This window comes from Polychytrium aggregatum (genome assembly GCF_025602895.1).
Source record: "Polychytrium aggregatum strain JEL109 chromosome Unknown BJ171scaffold_15, whole genome shotgun sequence".
In the NCBI taxonomy this organism is placed as follows: domain Eukaryota; kingdom Fungi; phylum Chytridiomycota; class Chytridiomycetes; order Polychytriales; genus Polychytrium; species Polychytrium aggregatum.
Window position 1 is genome coordinate 748,081 of NW_026516217.1, and position 16,096 is coordinate 764,176.

The window sequence follows — 16,096 nt, forward strand, 5'->3', positions numbered from 1 at the left end:
GTTCCGACATCATGCGCAAGTCTCGAACCCCCGGGCCCAAGGATCTCGCTCCCCTGGTATTCCCTGCGAAATGGACGCAGCGGGCCGCCGAGTATCTGCCGGCCAACAAGAGCCAGGCGTCTGTGCTGGCTGTGATCCGGGAGCTGGCCCAAGAACACAACGCTCGGTCTCAATGCACCGTTCTGAAGAGACTAGGTGCGTCGGACTGGTCCTCACTGACCGGTGCCTGCCGTCGCCATCGCCGTCACGCAACCGCCGTATTCGTTCGTCATCTGGGCCGCGGCCGCTTGGCCTGCAGCATATTGCCTTGGAACTTTGCCCTTACATCGTTACGACATGCCTCTCTCCTCACCTTCGCCTCGGACAACTACCGACCATCCATCAACCTGCTCTGAATCGGCATTCCGTGCCGCTCAAATCTCACCATGGCGGCTGGCGTGGTGCTGTGCTGTGCTGTGCTGTGCTGCGTGGCGCTCTTCGATCCAATCTCATGTCGTGAAACGGAACTGCCGACACATCTCCGGCTCGGCTCGTGTCGGCCTGCCCATCGCATCGTCGCATCATTCTGCGTCATGATCGCCTTGCGCTCTCAAAGCATCGACGCTCTCGGCTGTCTGCTCGCAGACGCTCAAGAGAGATCATGTGCAGTTTATCTCCGAGCTGCTTGCGCCACTCTTTGTCGAACTCTACTTTGGCGCACCCGAATCGCAGATCCGCGTCCTGATCATTGCTGTGTTGGCAAAATCCAGGGAATTCATCGAAGATGATCCGCAGTTTCTGGATCGCATGCTCGCCAGCGGCTTTTCCAATGCGCTGCAAGCTCCTGGACAGACCTTGGCTCGACAAGCTCAGCTGGATCGCATAGTGCACATCTGTGGAGTGATCCAGACCACCGCTGACTGGCCCATCGGCCGGCAGCTCCTCGCCAACGCTTTCGAGACCACCAGCAACCATCTCGCATCCCAATTGGCCTGGTCCTTTACCGAGGCACAGGCCCTCATCGCCCAAAGCAAAATCTCGGGTAACGGAGCTACCACTCAAATCGAGATTCAAAAGTATGTCGTGGGCGCCCAAGAATGCCTCAAGGCAATGCTCTCGCTGTGGACAAAGTTCACCAAGGCCTCCGCTGAACACATCAGGCACACGCTCGAGCTCGGAAACGACTCCACTCGCCAGCTCCTAGCCATCTCGTTTGCCCTCTGCTTTTCTGGCGATTTTCCCCGGGATATCCAGTTCTTGGCCGGCGTCTTTGCAGCGTCGCTTCTGCAGTGCATCCCCGTTGTCGAATGGGGCGGCATCGTCTTTGCCGGCTCTGTCGAGTCGCAGCAGCCGCTTGCTATCCCAGGTCTCCATATTCGATCCTCGATCCTCTGTGAGGAACCTTATGCAGTGCTATCGTTTGTTCGAGGATGCCTGGCAGTACTCGACGTTGATGATCTCGTGGTCCGACTTGCACGGCCTGGAGAAAGGTACAAGTCACGCGCGGCAAATGGTCGTTGGGGATATTGAGTCATCGAGGGATACATCCACATGCACACCGTGAGATCGAGTGTCGTGTGCCAGCACTTACCGCGGCCTTTTCTGTTGTTCGCGGCTCCTCCCGCAACAGTAGCGAGACCACAAATCTCCTCGAAGTAACCTACACTGAAATCATCAAGATCTGCGACAGCAATCCCGATTCAGGCACGCGGGTCATGGCCTTGACGACGCTCGCCCAGTGTCTCGAGCGCATATCCGAGGCGCAAGGGCTTGATCGCAGCGCTCAAGTCTTCCGTCAGTCTAGCTTCGAGAAAACCATTCATCACGACCTCTACGGACGTCTGTTTGCATATGTGTTTGACGGCTGGAACGATCCCGTCGACAAAGTCCAGCACTGTGTAAGTATCGAGCTGGCCCCAGCCATCCCAAAACCAATCATCAACATGGCGACTCCTGCACCTGGTTTCAGGCCTCGCTGACACTGACTTTGCGTGTCCAAGCTCAGGGATATATTTCATGGCCTCCTGGCCATATCCAGCCATTATGAGGACCCCAAAACTGGCGCCAATCCAACGCTCAGCCGAATCCTCGACAACCTCCTCAAGTCTGACTGGCACCAACGCGTCAAATACGATCTGCTTTCGCTCTTGCTGACAAGAATCCCACCCAGCAAGTTGCTTGCGCTGAGACCCGATTTCCTTTCTTTGTGCTTCGACGTGATGAGGTAGTTCCCGATGTATCAGCCCAGCCGTCACGCTGTTGTATAGTGCGCTTGTTTCAACTGCATTTGGACTGGCAAGAAAGCAGCCGCACTTTGTCGAGCCAAAATGACGAGGGTTGCTGATCGTCACCCACCCGTGCCCTCTAGAAACGCAATGATGGTGTCTCCGATAGCTGCATTCTTGAACCGATTCTTCGAAGCCGGATTCAAGGAACCCGAAGAAAAATGGAAGGTAGTAAAAGTGCCGAAACCGCTGGTTGTGGTGCCGCTGCTCTCAAGCGGCACTGACTCTCCATCCTCCCCCTATGGTCCAAACAGAGCGATGAATGGTGGCTGGTCCCTGTTATTGAGTCTTTGACAAGCGAAGCCGAGGTTCTCCGCAAGGCCATGGGCGAGCACATCGCCGCTCCTCTCATGAAACAGCGAGGTGACATACTGGCCATCCTCATGGAGGGTACGTATATATCTGCACAACTGTTGCTCTGTGTCTTGGTTCAGCGCAGGATTCCTGACACTACGAACAGAGCTTCGGGCCACTCAGAGCGGACAGTCCAAGATGAATATCTCCTATCGCCTCCATGGCTTGATCTCGGTCCTCAAGGCCGGCCGAACCGTTGGTGCGGTCGCCTCAATTGGATCCACAGGTACCCGGGCGAATCCAGTGTTGTACCGTTGTAGCAGCGATCGTGGCGAGATTCCCCACTGATCACTCGCATAGCTGACCGATTGTATTTTGATATCCGTGGCGCCTTAGCACCCGACAGCGTCTTTGTCGATCCTGCAATTGTCCAACAGGCCATTTGCCATCCGGACATGCATATCCGGACCGATGCATTGGGCCTGCTCTGTGAGAGCCGAAAGCAAACCGCCGAAACAAGTGAGGTCGAATTTGGATTGGTCAAGGAGTTCCTGACCTACAATAGCTCTGTTCAGTCGCCCGAGTTCCGTCAGAAAACGTAAGCGAAGCCGTCGAATCGCGTTATGCGCTATCCGTGGTCTGCTGTCTGCTGTCTGCTGTCTGCTGTCTGCTGTCTGCTGTCTGCTGTCTGCTGTCTGCTGTCTGCTGTCTGCTGTCTGCTGTCTGCTGTCTGCTGTGTGTGGTCCGGAGAGCGTGTTACGTCCAGGCGGACCCATATCCTGTAGCTAATAGCACTCATTTCAATCACAGTCAGGCATTTATCAAGAAATTCCTCATTCGCCTACGTCGCACGCTCTACGGCAACTGGCGAGACTATTCCTCCAAGAGAGATTATCTAGCCAGTCGGGGGCCTGCAAAGCCATCTGCGGAAGAGGAGGCTGCCCTGGCCGTCTTGATGGACAAGCTCAACACGAAAGCGTCCTTCTTGCACTGGCTCTATGACTTCCTGGTACGAGCTATACACACATGTCCTGCCCATCACTGAGTACCACGCTAACGCTAAGGCGACTCGATCGCCCGACAGATCGCATCCCTCTTCCCGGGTTCCAGTTTCCAGCGCGTCACATCCAGCCTGTCCCTGATGGCGGTTGTCCAAGAAAGCGAAGCGTTCCAGGTCGACGACAACCTCCGCGTCGATCCGACTTCTCTTCCCATCAACATTGCCCTGGCTCAGCGATCGACTGTCTCGGCGCTCCTGTCAACTATCGACACCGACAATTATGATGCAAATCGCAAGATGGCGTATCAGCTGCTAATTCGATTCCAAGAGACTCCAGGATTGGAGTCGGACGGCGAAATCCAGCAGCTGCTTGATCTCGGTTTGCGCAAGGTCGGTGGCCACTAGTATGATGGCAGGCGATCGACATGGCTGGGCGTACCTCGGTTGCAAGCGCATTCTGACTTGAATACCATCCATTCGCTTGCCAGGTTTGCCACATCCGCGCGAATGAATGCGATGCCGGCTCGGTCCTACTTCGCCTGCTGTTCTGCAAGTTCGTTCGCGATCGCAGCCGCAACATTCGGTTTCCTGAGGCCCATCTGAATGATATTGACCACGGCTGCCCAATGTGTACGTGTCCTGAAGTGCTGATTAAGCTACCTTGAGCACTTGAGGACGATCAGTCTCTCGATACCGCTGCTCAAAACGCGCGTTATTCACCGACTTGCATTTTGATCCATGACCCCAGTGAACTTTATCGACCGCATCTTGGCCATGGTCAAGTCCCGCTTGGATGCTGCTGCATCGAGTCTGCTGGCCTTGGCGGTGGACCATCCTGTGCACGGCTTGGTTGCTGCCTTGGTCAATATCGTGGAGGAAATCCAGTACCACGACCGCGTGGTTGCAGATAACCGCAGCCAGTGGGCTGCTCTGCTCAACGATCTTTTCGACACCGTCGAGAGGGCCTCGCTGTTTGTCCTCCCGGTGCTGAGCGATGCATCGGCGGGTAAGATGTGCTACCAAGTGTGCCCTGCATCACCTTCGCTCCAAGTTTGTATATACAGCGCGGCGGCAAGGACAGTTCGATTAACTCATTCTCTTTGTCGTGTCCATCAGCTGGCCATCTGCCCTCGCTTGGAGACGATAACGAAGAGGATGACATGCTCGAGGACGACGCCGTGGCTACGGACGGAGATGTCAATCTCGACGAAAAGTCGCTCAAGAACCAACTTGTATTGCACCAATCCTTCCGCGTCATCAAGGAGGGCACCGCCCTGATTACCGCCATTCTTGTGCGCTCCCCACTATCTAAATCGGACTGCGATCAGGTATTGTCCAGGCACTTGTGTTGGCGATGGTCGATATGTCCTCCTCTGGTCGTCCGCTCGGTCAATGTAGCTGATACCACTTGCGCGCTCTGGGATGTCAAGGACGGACTGGTTTCGTTCGCCAACGTCACAAGGGGGGGAGATCTCTTGAAAATGTTGCTGATGAAGGTAAGTAGCAGCATCGCCCCTACACTGCAAATGTGTCGACAGGGCTCCAGCCTTCCAGCTCCAGCGCGGCCATCTGCATCCCGTTTGATGAATCACCTCAACGCTTGCTCAGACTCGACACCGTGGAGCCTTTTCCTCGGTCCATGAAGCCTTTGCCGCCGTCACGACTGCATTTTTGAAGTGCCCCAGCACCGAAATCTCCAGGCTACCTCTTGAGTGGCTCGAGGTAGGTAGCTTACATTCAGACGGGCTTGGCGCCCTGCATAGTGCAGAGACCGATACACACACACACCCGGAGCCATGTGCTTTAATACCGAGCCGCGCTGCTATGATTTGTGTGTAGAACTTTATCCATCAGGTCCAGGACTTTAGCGTCTCGACAACGCGCCGCAGCGCAGGTACATATCGTCCTGCAACTGTCTCGATTCTCAGGCAGCGCGGTGGGCATAGGGACAGTGATACTGCTGAATGTCTCCACAGCCACGACGGACAAGAGCTTCGTTGACACAATTCCCTGTGTGTCACTAGGTCTCCCCTACGGTGTGTTGGCCGTCATCAGCGCCCCGATTCCTGCCAAGAAGGCTATTTTGACCACCACGATCGAGCGTCTGCTCAAGATTGCCTTTGAACCCATCGATGCCGAAGGAGACGAGCGCCTGGATCTGCCTCAGGTGAGAGCTCCATCAGCAAGTGCACTCTTGCTTGCATCGGGGCTTTGATTCATGCTTTGAAGGCTTCGAGTTGATGCTAGACAGGGGCGAATGCTTCTATAGCGGGTGTCTTGCCATTTTGGGCAGTCTTGGCATGCGTTCGATGATATCGGCAAGCTGCTCCAAGAGCGCCCATGTATTCACAGCCAATGATATATTCCTGTACCAACAGGCGCATGCATACAATGTCATCCGGTAAGCACCGTCCCCCGACATTACTCTCGCATGAACAACTGCATCTAACCCATCTTCTCCCACATCACCAGGGCTGTACTGACCGATGCCTCAATCGTGAAGGATGTGCGCGACTACTTCAGCGATGGCTTCATTCTCAGCATCCGTGGATTTTCGTCCTCCAGGTTAGACTGCGGTGGTGTCGATACTGTGCGAGTATCTAGGACGGGCTCTAACCACCGTCCCGCGCCGCCTCGTCACCCAACAGCTTCCCCATTCGCAACTGTGCAGCCATGCTCTTCTCCACCCTGATTACCAAAGCTTTGGGTGTCAAGGTTGGTATGGGGCTGAGGGTCTGCTTGTCAAATGCCATTTGAATCGATGTATCCGACTCTGCTGTCGCTAACGCATCCGCGAAACGGTTCCTGATGCAGAAATCCAGAGATGAACAACACAGCATCAACACCGTGACTGGACGGGAGTTTTTCACGCGCTTCCCCAAGCTGCACGGTTTCCTCCTGCAGGAGCTTGAAGTTGCTGTGTCGGCCTTGGAAACGGTGCGTCGTCTCGCCGGATACGGCGACACAGACTGATCCGATGCGGCTCCTGGCTTCTCTGTGCGAGCCCTGTTGACCCTTCGGCGCCGTCGAGACACTAACACACTCCAACGCACCTCCTCATGCACGCTTTTCAGGGCAAAATCCATCCTGCACTCTATCCCATCCTGACCATATTGGCGCGCCGTGAGTAGCCATGCCGTTTGGAAGCAATTACTTTGGCAGTCGCCAGCGACCCGGCTCTCGTTCTGATAGCAGCATCCACCTCTAATTTGGCTTCTCCACTCCGCAGTGAAGCCGTCTATTCTCGAGACAGAAGGATCGGAGAACATGCTGTCCACGTTTCGGCCCGTTGTGCATCGCTGCTCGCGGAGCTCGATCCTCCAAGCCCGCGAAATGTCGGCGCGTGCATTCGCTTCGCTGATTGCGCCAAGCGAGTTGATGGCGACTCTCAGCTCGCTGCTCGCCGAAGCCAACCCAGGCCGCCAGAATCATCTGCATGGCATTCTGCTCCAGACACATGCCTTGCTATCGTCACACCTCTCGATCGAGCTTTACGGTCTGGCTCGCTGCCAAGGTAATCTTCACCTTCTGGAACACGCTTAAAAATGAAGCCAGGATCCCGTCGGTGAGCCTGGACTGGCTGCTAATCTCGAGCCTCTTCGTCCCCCCTTCTTTCAACAGAGATCATGGCAAAGATGCCAGCCCTGTTTGAATCCATCTGGTGGGTCTTTGCAGAGAACACATGTGCTGTAACAACCGAGCTGGCGACATCGATCCTCGGTCAACTCTTTGTCAGTGGCGACTATTGGAAGAACGGCAACCTCACCGCACATGAATCGTCAGGTGAGCCTCGGGCAGCATCCGGGAAGCTCCCTTCCCACCCCACAACGTATCCAATCCAATCCAATTCGATTCGATTTGATTCAGCCAAATCAAATCAACTGCTCTTCGACCCGTGGTCTGATGTCTTTGATCCACCATCTGAAAATACCACTCCCCCCCCCCACAGAAATCGAAGCGTCGATAGAGCGCCACTTTGCCACAATTCGTCCCAGAATCTGGAAAACGGCAGTGGCCCGCATCGCCACTGCGGACTCGAGCAGCATTGTCGTGGCTCGGTTTGCTCTCCGCCGCAGTCTTGCTCTACTGGTCCTCCAGGGACTCAAAATCAAGGCGCTGCGGCTCGAAGCTGAAGCTGCGGCAACAGACTTGCAGCATTTTGTCCTGCTGTTCTTGTTCGACCACGACTATGAAGTCCAATTGGCTGTCCTGGAGTTTGTCGACAGCCACTGCCAAGGAGAGGAGCCTATCCATGCGTATGTACACGGATGTGTCAGACTGCTGTGGAAGGACTATCGACGGACTGTCACTGACTGGCATGCATCTCCGCCCCTCTCCATTCAAAAGCCTGGGAGTCGATCTGAGCCAACTCCAGGCAGCCTTGGTTACCATTGTGGAGCAGCACTCGACCTACCACATTGCCATCCAAAAGGCAGCCAAGCTGCTGACCCAGCTTCATCTTCAGCACGGCGTGAACAGTGCGTACGTCTCGAGGATTCCGGCCATCTGGGACCTGCTGATGAAGCGATCGCTCGAAACCGCCAACCCGAATTATGTCGAGGCTATCATGCCGCTGCTTGGTTCTCTGATTCCTCAGGTAAGCACAGCGATGCGCTCGAGTTTCCGCTGGCCGCGATGCGATGCTCAGCAACTAGACCTTGCCACCGACACTCCCTCGCCCTATGGCTCATGTATGCCCTTTTATCTTTGCGCACCTGGGATCACAGATCTCTGAAGACAAGCGAAGCACCTATGCATCGTCTCTGATCGCTGTCATTGGCAAATGGAGCGATCCCAACAACGTATGCTGCTCGCTCTCTTCGTGTTGACTCTGCACCTGTTCAGTCTGTCTCGTCGCTGTCGCTGTCTCTGTCCAGCCTAATGCTAAAACTGCCCCGTACAACCGCTGACGGGGTCCATTATCCACGGCCCACCTTACGCCGATGTACCTCTTCTCTGTTGGCGCTGGCGCGGCCTGCTGGCTTTGCCGCTTGCTCTGCGAAACAGGCGCTCTCCATCCGAGTGGCCGCTGTCGATGCCTTCAAGTGGGCCCTGGCAAGTCTCAAGCTCAGTCAACTAGACGAACATCAGTCCGTGGATACATTCCTGTTGATTGATCGTCTGTTGAAGGATGAAGAGCCAGGTGTCCGTGAAGAGATGGCAGCTGCTGTCAGCGCAATGGTCGCTCTCTCGGTGAGTAGTGCTGAGGCCAAGCTGAGGGAGGAGGCTGTGCTAAAGCATCATCGCGGCCGGACTCGCTGCCTTGACCAACACGACCAACACGACCAACTCAACTGACGTGCATCTTGGTTCTGCAGGAGCCAATCATTGCGACAAAATGTCGCGGCGTTCTTGTGCAGCATATGTGCGCAAGAAAGTACTCAGCTGAAGGCGCCTTGTATCTGGCGAAGCAGTTCTCTGTGGTGCTGGATCTGGAGCACATTGTGCTTGGTACGTTGGCTGCTGCTTTTGCGCTGGGGTCGCCGTATTATCGATGGCATCGATTCTTTGTTGGAGGCGTCTGGCTGGATTGGCCCAGCATCGGTAACCCACCCTCCGTCCGTCGCTGAAACAAACACAGGTTCTGCGTCCGGAACCAAGGTCCTCTTTGCCAAGGAAGAGCACAACTCTCACCACGAGGACATCGTGGACGTCCTCCTCGCTACCGCGGCACTCAAGCAGCTCATGAGCCAGTACGCCGGTGTTCAGGAGTCGACCCGGGAGTCGATCCGCCACCAGATCGCTTCAAACAGTGCGCTGAGCCAGAGTCTGGAACATTTTGATGCCGGGCTGCAGGATGCGGCTCAGACGCCGTCTGGATTTGCCAAGGTCGCTCGTGTCGTCTGCTGCTTCTACCTTCTCGGCGAAAGCACGTCTGGCCTTCCCCTTGCCACCCGCCTCCATCCGCTCTTGGCCAGGCTCGACTCGGCCATCCACTTTCTTGCATGACGGCCCAGGTCAACCTTGCAAGCAGGATAAACAGACAGCCGATGACGGTGGCTAGCAGACACCCTTCCTACTTCGAATAACCGAATGTGGCCTCGTTTGGGTCGACGGCACATCGGCCAGATTAACAATTCGGGACACCCATGCCGGACGCTCTTGGTTCGCTGCATATTGCGACGATTCAGAAAGTCTGGGATGCATTCATTGAACGGTAACGTTTGGACAAAAGATGCCGCGATCACTGATATCGGCCGTGGATCACGGACACACAGAAAGACATCTTCGGGTTCACACACGTCGAATACAGAGTATCCAAAGATCCGAGCGGGCGGTCCACATCGCTGTTTTCACGGACGAAGGGGTAGCCCCGCCTTGGTGTAGATCGCATCAATAACAGTCATGTTGATGAGGGCGTCGCCGGTCTCTGTCAAGCCCACGGCCTCGTAGTCGGCATTCTTGCGCTGAACGGCGTCGAGGAAGGCCCTCATTTGGTAAAAGTAGGTCGGCTTGTATCCGTCCTGTGGGGTGTACTCCTTCCTGAGCTTGCCGGACCCGTTCTTGGGCTTGAGCTCGATTGCATGGTAGATGGACGGCGCGATGAAGTTGGTGTAGGTCAGCGTCCCGGCGTCGCCGACAACGGTGATGGTGGCCTCGAAGGAGAGCAGGCCGGCCTGGAACATGGCCGTGATGGAGCCCTGGATGCCCGCGGCACCGACTAGTGTAGCGGTCATATTGACGTCGATTTTGTCGTCCTTGGTCCAGCGTGTGGCGGTTGCGTTCTCGACCTGGGGGACGTAGCCCTTGGTCGAGGAGCAAGCATCGACAGCAAAGCGCCAGGCAGATACGGCATAGCAGCCCGCATCCATGGTGGCTCCGCCGCCAAGGCCAAAGTTGTAGCGGATGTCGGTGTCGCCAAAGGCGATCGAGGGGATCTTGAAAGCAGTGTGGACAGCCTGGACAGAACCAATGCTCCACCCGCCGACCTGGTTCTGTAGCACGCTCTTGAAGAACTGGGCGGCCGGATGAGTCTTCCAGTGAAAGGCCTCCATGCACAGCACCGGTGGCGAGTCGGCGGGCCGGGCCTGGTTGTGGGCAGCGAGGGCGTCGATGACCTCCTGGGCCTGTGATGCGTTGTCGGTGAAGGGCTTCTCACAGAGGACGTGCTTGCCATGGCGGATGGCCTCGACAGCCCAGCGGGCATGCAGTGCGTTCGGAAGCGGGATGAAGACGGCGTCGACGTTGGGATCCTGCCGAGCGAAAAACGGGGACAGTGCGAAGGTTTGCAAGGGCATGAAGGGGGCCGCATGGACAGGCAGAAGCATGAACTGGGCAGCTACATGGATTGCTCAGGAACTGTCTCCTCCTGGACCAGCAGCAAGCATACTTGCAGAAGCGCTTCGTACGAGTCGTGGACAACCGGGATGCTGTGCTTCTTGGCAAACTCGCTGGCTCGCTCCTTCTTGCGGGCAGCAACGGCGTAGGCGGTGCCGTTCGGCAGATGAGAGAGCGGCAGGACACATGCCATTGGGGCAATGTTGGCTGCACCCAGGATGCCGATCCGCACGGCATTCTCGTCCTTTGCAGGCGCCGGCGACGCCCGGGAAAGGGCCTTAACAGCACGGAAGGCCAGCATGGCTGCAGCAGAGCAGAGCAGAGCAGAGCAGAGCAGAGCAGAGCAGACCAGAGCAGACGCTGGGCCAAGCGGCATCCAGGGCAAAACTGCTCGGCCTCGTGCATTTGTCAGAAACGGCGGCAGATGCCCGATCGCCGCCCCCTGTGCACTATCGACCCAGAGCCGACACCAGCACCGCAATTCTGAGCAGTCAGCGATTCTTACATCTGCGCCGGCCCTGGATCCACCGCTCTCCATGGCCGCCCCGCATCTGCAACCCATAACCGCCTTCGATGCTCTCGAGCGAGTGCGATCGGAATACCTCCTTCGCTGCTCGGTCGCGGCTGTCGACCGCCTCGTCGGCGGAGGGCTGACGATGGGCAAGATGACCGAGATCTGCGGAGGGCCTGCAATCGGAAAGACGACGCTGGCGATGCAGTATGCCGTCAACGTCCAGCTGCCGGCTCGGCTCGGCGGTATGGACGGCCAGGCGATATTCGTAGGTGAGCGAGCGAGTAGACGAGGGAGATCTCGAACGAACCCAAACCCAAACCCAAACCCGAACCTGAATCCAAGATCCGCGAGTCATATCCACAAGACGACCCATAATCTCAGCGCAGCTGCTGCTACTACTGGGCATCGGTGCTGACGGGCATGAACTTGGCTGCCCTGGTCTGGTTTCGGGAGCAGACACCGAAGGCGGATTCAATGTCGAGAGGTTCCAGGGAATTGCCGAACGCACCTTGGCAAAGCCAGTCTCGTCTGGAGGTGAGCCCAGCGACAGAGCCCGTATCAGTCCTCAACCAGCTTCTGTACTGACCAACCAGATCAATCTGCGATGCCCGCTGCCTACAGATGATGTCGAGCTGCCCACGGTCGAGGCCGTGCTCGAGGGTCTGCACTGCTTTCGGATATTCGACCACTACCAGCTGCTGGCGCTCTGTCACCAGCTCTCGAGATACTTGCAGCAACACCGATCGGTAGGTCGGAGCCCTGCAGAGCCAACGGTCCTCGGCATCATTTGGGTCGAGCAGCCGTGGCTGTGTCGAAAATGTCGACTGAGTCAAATCGGATTGGCCGATATCACAGATCAAGCTGGTGGTCATTGACAGCATAGCCGCCCTGTTCCGGCACATGAGCGATCCATCGAGACGGCTCTCCATCCTGAATCTGGTGTCCAACATCCTATTCAAGATCGCCGACAAGTTTGGTCTTGTGGTAAACCCGCATGAGCAACTTGCCCGATATGATTCTGCTGCTGCTGGGAATAACGCTCCGCCCCCACGACCCTGCACAAAGACAAGCTCGGCCCTGCACAGAGATATTCTCGGCCCTAATCTCTCGCCCGAAACTATCATAACCGCCGTATGCGCCGTAGATCGTGACGACAAGCCATCTGACCCTGCGGTCGCACGCCCTGGGCAGCGAATCGACCCTGCTCCCAGCGATGGGTGAGAAAGCATCGACAAAGCAAGCACGGACGAATGATCTGATCCTGCTGACCATCCCGTCTCATTCGACGCTGCTGGAACGGATGGCCTCGGGCACATAGGCGACAGCTGGGCCCATACCTGCACCAATCGATTGATACTCTATTGGAAGGACGGCATCAGGTACTGGCCGAACGACACTACTGGGTTCGATCGAGGCGATGTCCTCTCCGCCGCCAGCGATACTCGATTTGCGCGGCTGACTGGCACGATATGATCTCGAACCGATACAGATATGCGTATCTGGCCAAGTCGCCAAGTCGTCCAAGAGCAGTGGCTCCATTCCAGATCTCAGTTGGGTGAACCGGTCCTGCGATTCTGCGCTGGCTCTGGGCTTCCATCCGCCGGCCACTGGTACTGACAAAGTCCCCCCCCCGCTTCCCCCCCTCTCTCTCTTCCATGTGCTCAGTCTGAGGGAGCCCATGATATCGACGAAGATTCTGAAAATATCGATTATGAGATTCCCGTGATGTGGATGGCGTAGACAGTCGCCAACAGCCCGATTTCAACATGGCGTCTATCCAAGCCTGAACATGCACAGCTCGGTCCTTTCGATGAGCTTATTCAAGGAGAGATTCTGTTGATGTCCAATGTCCAGCCCTTGACCGAGCCCGCACTTTCAAATTGCCGACTTGCAGACCCTCGCTGCGACCTGCCATGCTTGGAGTTGGTCGTAATTCCTCGGCGGCCGTGCTGGAGGACCATACCCGAAAGGAGCCAGACTACTCTTTGTTGGACGTCAGCTCCACCAAAAGCTGCCTGGAGACGGTAGATCGATCGCTCACGGTTAGTCCAGCGCCAATCGCATCGAGACTCTTGCTTTGGTCCTCCCATCTCCTTGGCCATCCCATCTCCTTGGCCATCCCATCTCCTTGGCCATCCTCACTTGTACTCTAGCAATATACAGCCGCCAGTGATCTGAAAGGGGGAGGGTATAAGCACTGCATGGCAAGCCAGGCCCACTGACCAATCGGACGGGTTGTCCAAGACGACAGACTGCTTCAGCGCCGCGATAGCATCATCTTTGCCTGTGGAGGGAGGTTTCAGAGTCAGTTCTGTCAGTTTCTCTCAACGAATCCCCCCCACCTCCGCGAAGGAGAGCCAGAAGTTGATGGTGCCGGAGAAAGGCAGTCGTAATGATGCGACCGGCGCGAGGATTGATATTGGAGGCCACCAGTACTCACGATTCACGGCGATGCATGCGCGGGCCATGATCTGGAAGGCATTGTACTGCCCATCGACACAACCGTGGCGATGGTCAAAAAGGGATTAGAGTCGAGAGGTGAGAGCGCATTCGCGATCTCGAAAGATGCGCAAGACCATGCAAAGTTTCTTCTCCCCGGCACCCCCGCGACGATGGGTCAAAGTGTATCGAGTAGTCGCGGCCCGCAACTCACATTCAATGGGTCGAGCTGGATGCTCTTCTCGAGACACTCGATCGATTTGGTGTACTCTTTTTTGTTGTAGAATCCGACGCCGCATCGAAACCATCCCAGAGAGTTGCGCGGCGTTGCACCCACCCGAAGCAGCAGCCACTCCTCGCTGCTGCTCTGTCCGGCGGTCTTGTGTGCGTCAAGGTCATTATCGGGAGCAGCCTGTGAAGCCATGGCCAATTCGTCTGATATCGCACTTGATGCGGCGCAATGCAGAGCTTGAAGCGTGGTGCTGGGTGCGTGGCGGAATATCGCTGCGAAACAAGCACCAGTTTCCCTCGACTGGGGGCGATAGCCCGCCCATCAACGATTCGGGTCTGAGGAATGGGCGGTTCGCCGTTTGCGCGCGAATGACTTGGAAAGCCAGAGGCCAGGCCAAGCCCGCCGCCTCTCTGTTGCCGACTTGGCTTGGGTCTTTCCAAGCAACGATTTCAATCCACAACCAGTCCACGGCCAGCCAGCCGCAATGCTGAGCAGCAAGTTGATCCTGCGCACCAAGTGTGTTGTTCTCGGTCAGTCTGGCTGTGGGAAACCGAGAGGCGAGGCCGGCGGACGAGTCCGATGTCGGAAGCAAACATTATATGTGCCCGAAAGGTTTATTCATGTGCCCTCCGCTCCAACACTGGGACGCAGGCAACCCCGGCGTCGGCAAGTCTTCGCTGGTACAGGCATTCCACTCGGACGGGGCCCAGTTCCCAAAGACCTATGCAATGGTAGACCACTCCGGGCTGCACCGAGCGCCGGCAGCGCTCTGTATTTCACATCGATGGCACGCCTGTTGTCGATGAGGGCTCTCGGGAGTAGTAGTTTGGATGCCTCGAGACTCGCTGCCGATAGCTTGGGCTAAAGTCTGGCTCTGCCCCTGCAGACGATCCACGCCGAAGTCTGTGTCAAAGCCGTGAATGTGCCGGACACCAACATCACGGTCGAACTCTATCTGCACGACGTCGGCGGCCACGAGGTGTTCACGGAGTTTGCTCCTCAATATGTCGGTTGATGGCCCGGAGTCGAAGCTTTGCTTTGGTCACTGCTGCTGGTGATGCTGGTGATGCTGGTGATGCTGGTGATGCTGATGATGCTGGTGATCCGGCAGTGTCGAGTGGAATGCTCACAGGATCCATCGATCACCCAGGCCGAAAGCGGGTCGACGTTCGTTTTTGTATATGACGTGACGAACATGGAGTCGTTCAAGTCGATCTCGTCCAAGTGGATTCCGCTTGCAAAGAAGGCAAAGTGTGGGAAGGGACTGCACGGTATGGTGAAGAACGCACGGACAAATGCCACCAAAAGCCCGCGACAAGTACCGCAAGCTGTCGGGGTATCTGCAGCGCTGGTACCAGCGGGACCATCATGCGTTGCATGGGCGTGCGAAGCAGCGATAGCACGGCCGGGATGTCTGATCGCCCACGCTCTGCGTCTGTTGCAGGTGTCCTCATCGCCCACAAGATCGACCAAGGATCGCGTCGGGTCATCTCGATGGCACAGGGGGAAGAGCTGGCCAAGTCGCAGGGATTGGCGTACTTTGAGAGCTCGGCGGTAAGCGTTGGTCAGGGACGGGCCCGAATGCGGATCGTCGGCGTAAAGAGTAGGCATTCCGGGTTTGGTGCTGATTTTCCTCCGTATCCCCCCGGACACACCATCAACAAGAGTGCGGCGGCATCTGGGAATAGCATATGTGTCACGATGCCCAGAGACCGTCGGCGTGCTGACAGATGCATCCATGTCCCACAGGCCAGCAACCTCGAGGTGGATGCGCCGTTCTTCTTCCTGGCAAATGCGTTTTCGGAGCAGTACGAGGAGACAGCGAGGGAACTGACACGCGCGGCCGACGCACTCTGAGAACAGCATAGCCAACGCCGTCCAGCGCACGATGACCCCTACATATGTGTCGATCGCCTGCATTTTATGTGCGCATCGGAGCCAATGGAGGGCGGCAGGCCTACGAGTGCGGCAGCGCTCAGACTGGATGAACAGAACAAGCTACAATGAAGCTTCTGGCCCGATCTGGTCCCCTGCAAGATGGGGGGGGGGAGCAAACTCCGATCGGCGAGAGTGCC

At 56.7% G+C, this 16,096-nt stretch overlaps 5 protein-coding genes across 5 annotated transcripts; 3 read left to right on the top strand and 2 right to left on the bottom strand.

Annotated features, from left to right (window-relative positions):
- Positions 1-11: 11 nt before the first annotated feature.
- Positions 12-9,679, top strand: BJ171DRAFT_616098 (putative death-receptor fusion protein-domain-containing protein; the record flags this gene model as incomplete). The annotated part of the gene is made up of 30 exons (XM_053115347.1): positions 12-195; positions 596-1,469; positions 1,610-1,877; positions 1,980-2,203; positions 2,348-2,432; positions 2,519-2,654; positions 2,725-2,844; positions 2,955-3,156; positions 3,369-3,567; positions 3,643-3,948; positions 4,047-4,188; positions 4,307-4,564; positions 4,675-4,886; positions 4,989-5,054; positions 5,167-5,280; positions 5,398-5,452; positions 5,583-5,725; positions 5,937-5,959; positions 6,031-6,123; positions 6,207-6,273; positions 6,373-6,495; positions 6,633-6,681; positions 6,788-7,072; positions 7,180-7,341; positions 7,508-7,814; positions 7,906-8,155; positions 8,286-8,360; positions 8,566-8,751; positions 8,877-9,009; positions 9,140-9,679. The coding sequence occupies 30 exons, from the start codon at positions 12-14 to the stop codon at positions 9,505-9,507; spliced, it is 5,709 nt and encodes a 1,902-aa protein (XP_052967518.1). The 3' UTR covers positions 9,508-9,679.
- A 172-nt stretch (positions 9,680-9,851) lies between these two features.
- Positions 9,852-11,137, bottom strand: BJ171DRAFT_581116 (NAD binding oxidoreductase; the record flags this gene model as incomplete). The annotated part of the gene is made up of 2 exons (XM_053114084.1): positions 9,852-10,751; positions 10,889-11,137. The coding sequence occupies 2 exons, from the start codon at positions 11,135-11,137 to the stop codon at positions 9,852-9,854; spliced, it is 1,149 nt and encodes a 382-aa protein (XP_052967519.1).
- A 235-nt stretch (positions 11,138-11,372) lies between these two features.
- On the top strand, positions 11,373-12,668 carry BJ171DRAFT_581117 (P-loop containing nucleoside triphosphate hydrolase protein; the record flags this gene model as incomplete). The annotated part of the gene is made up of 5 exons (XM_053114085.1): positions 11,373-11,619; positions 11,807-11,884; positions 11,972-12,096; positions 12,206-12,334; positions 12,495-12,668. The coding sequence occupies 5 exons, from the start codon at positions 11,373-11,375 to the stop codon at positions 12,666-12,668; spliced, it is 753 nt and encodes a 250-aa protein (XP_052967520.1).
- A 347-nt stretch (positions 12,669-13,015) lies between these two features.
- Positions 13,016-14,213, bottom strand: BJ171DRAFT_567600 (uncharacterized protein; the record flags this gene model as incomplete). The annotated part of the gene is made up of 4 exons (XM_053113475.1): positions 13,016-13,365; positions 13,574-13,634; positions 13,791-13,836; positions 14,004-14,213. 4 exons carry the CDS (start codon positions 14,211-14,213, stop codon positions 13,329-13,331), a joined length of 354 nt encoding a protein of 117 aa, XP_052967521.1. The 3' UTR covers positions 13,016-13,328.
- BJ171DRAFT_73579 (P-loop containing nucleoside triphosphate hydrolase protein) lies at positions 14,021-16,065 on the top strand. Its single transcript, XM_053115870.1, has 6 exons — positions 14,021-14,551; positions 14,673-14,752; positions 14,908-15,027; positions 15,172-15,292; positions 15,466-15,575; positions 15,771-16,065. Exons 1-6 carry the CDS (start codon positions 14,506-14,508, stop codon positions 15,876-15,878), a joined length of 585 nt encoding a protein of 194 aa, XP_052967522.1. The 5' UTR covers positions 14,021-14,505; the 3' UTR covers positions 15,879-16,065.
- The last annotated feature ends 31 nt before the right edge of the window (positions 16,066-16,096 follow it).

Excerpts from the sequence above, each read along its gene's own strand:
- BJ171DRAFT_73579 (XM_053115870.1), top strand. The coding sequence starts at position 14,506 with ATGCTGAGCAGCAAGTTGATCCTGCGCACCAAGTGTGTTGTTCTCG. Across the intron at positions 14,753-14,907 it reads TCCCAAAGACCTATGCAATG|ACGATCCACGCCGAAGTCTG; the intron begins GTAGACCACTCC and ends CTGCCCCTGCAG. Across the intron at positions 15,576-15,770 it reads CGTACTTTGAGAGCTCGGCG|GCCAGCAACCTCGAGGTGGA; the intron begins GTAAGCGTTGGT and ends CATGTCCCACAG.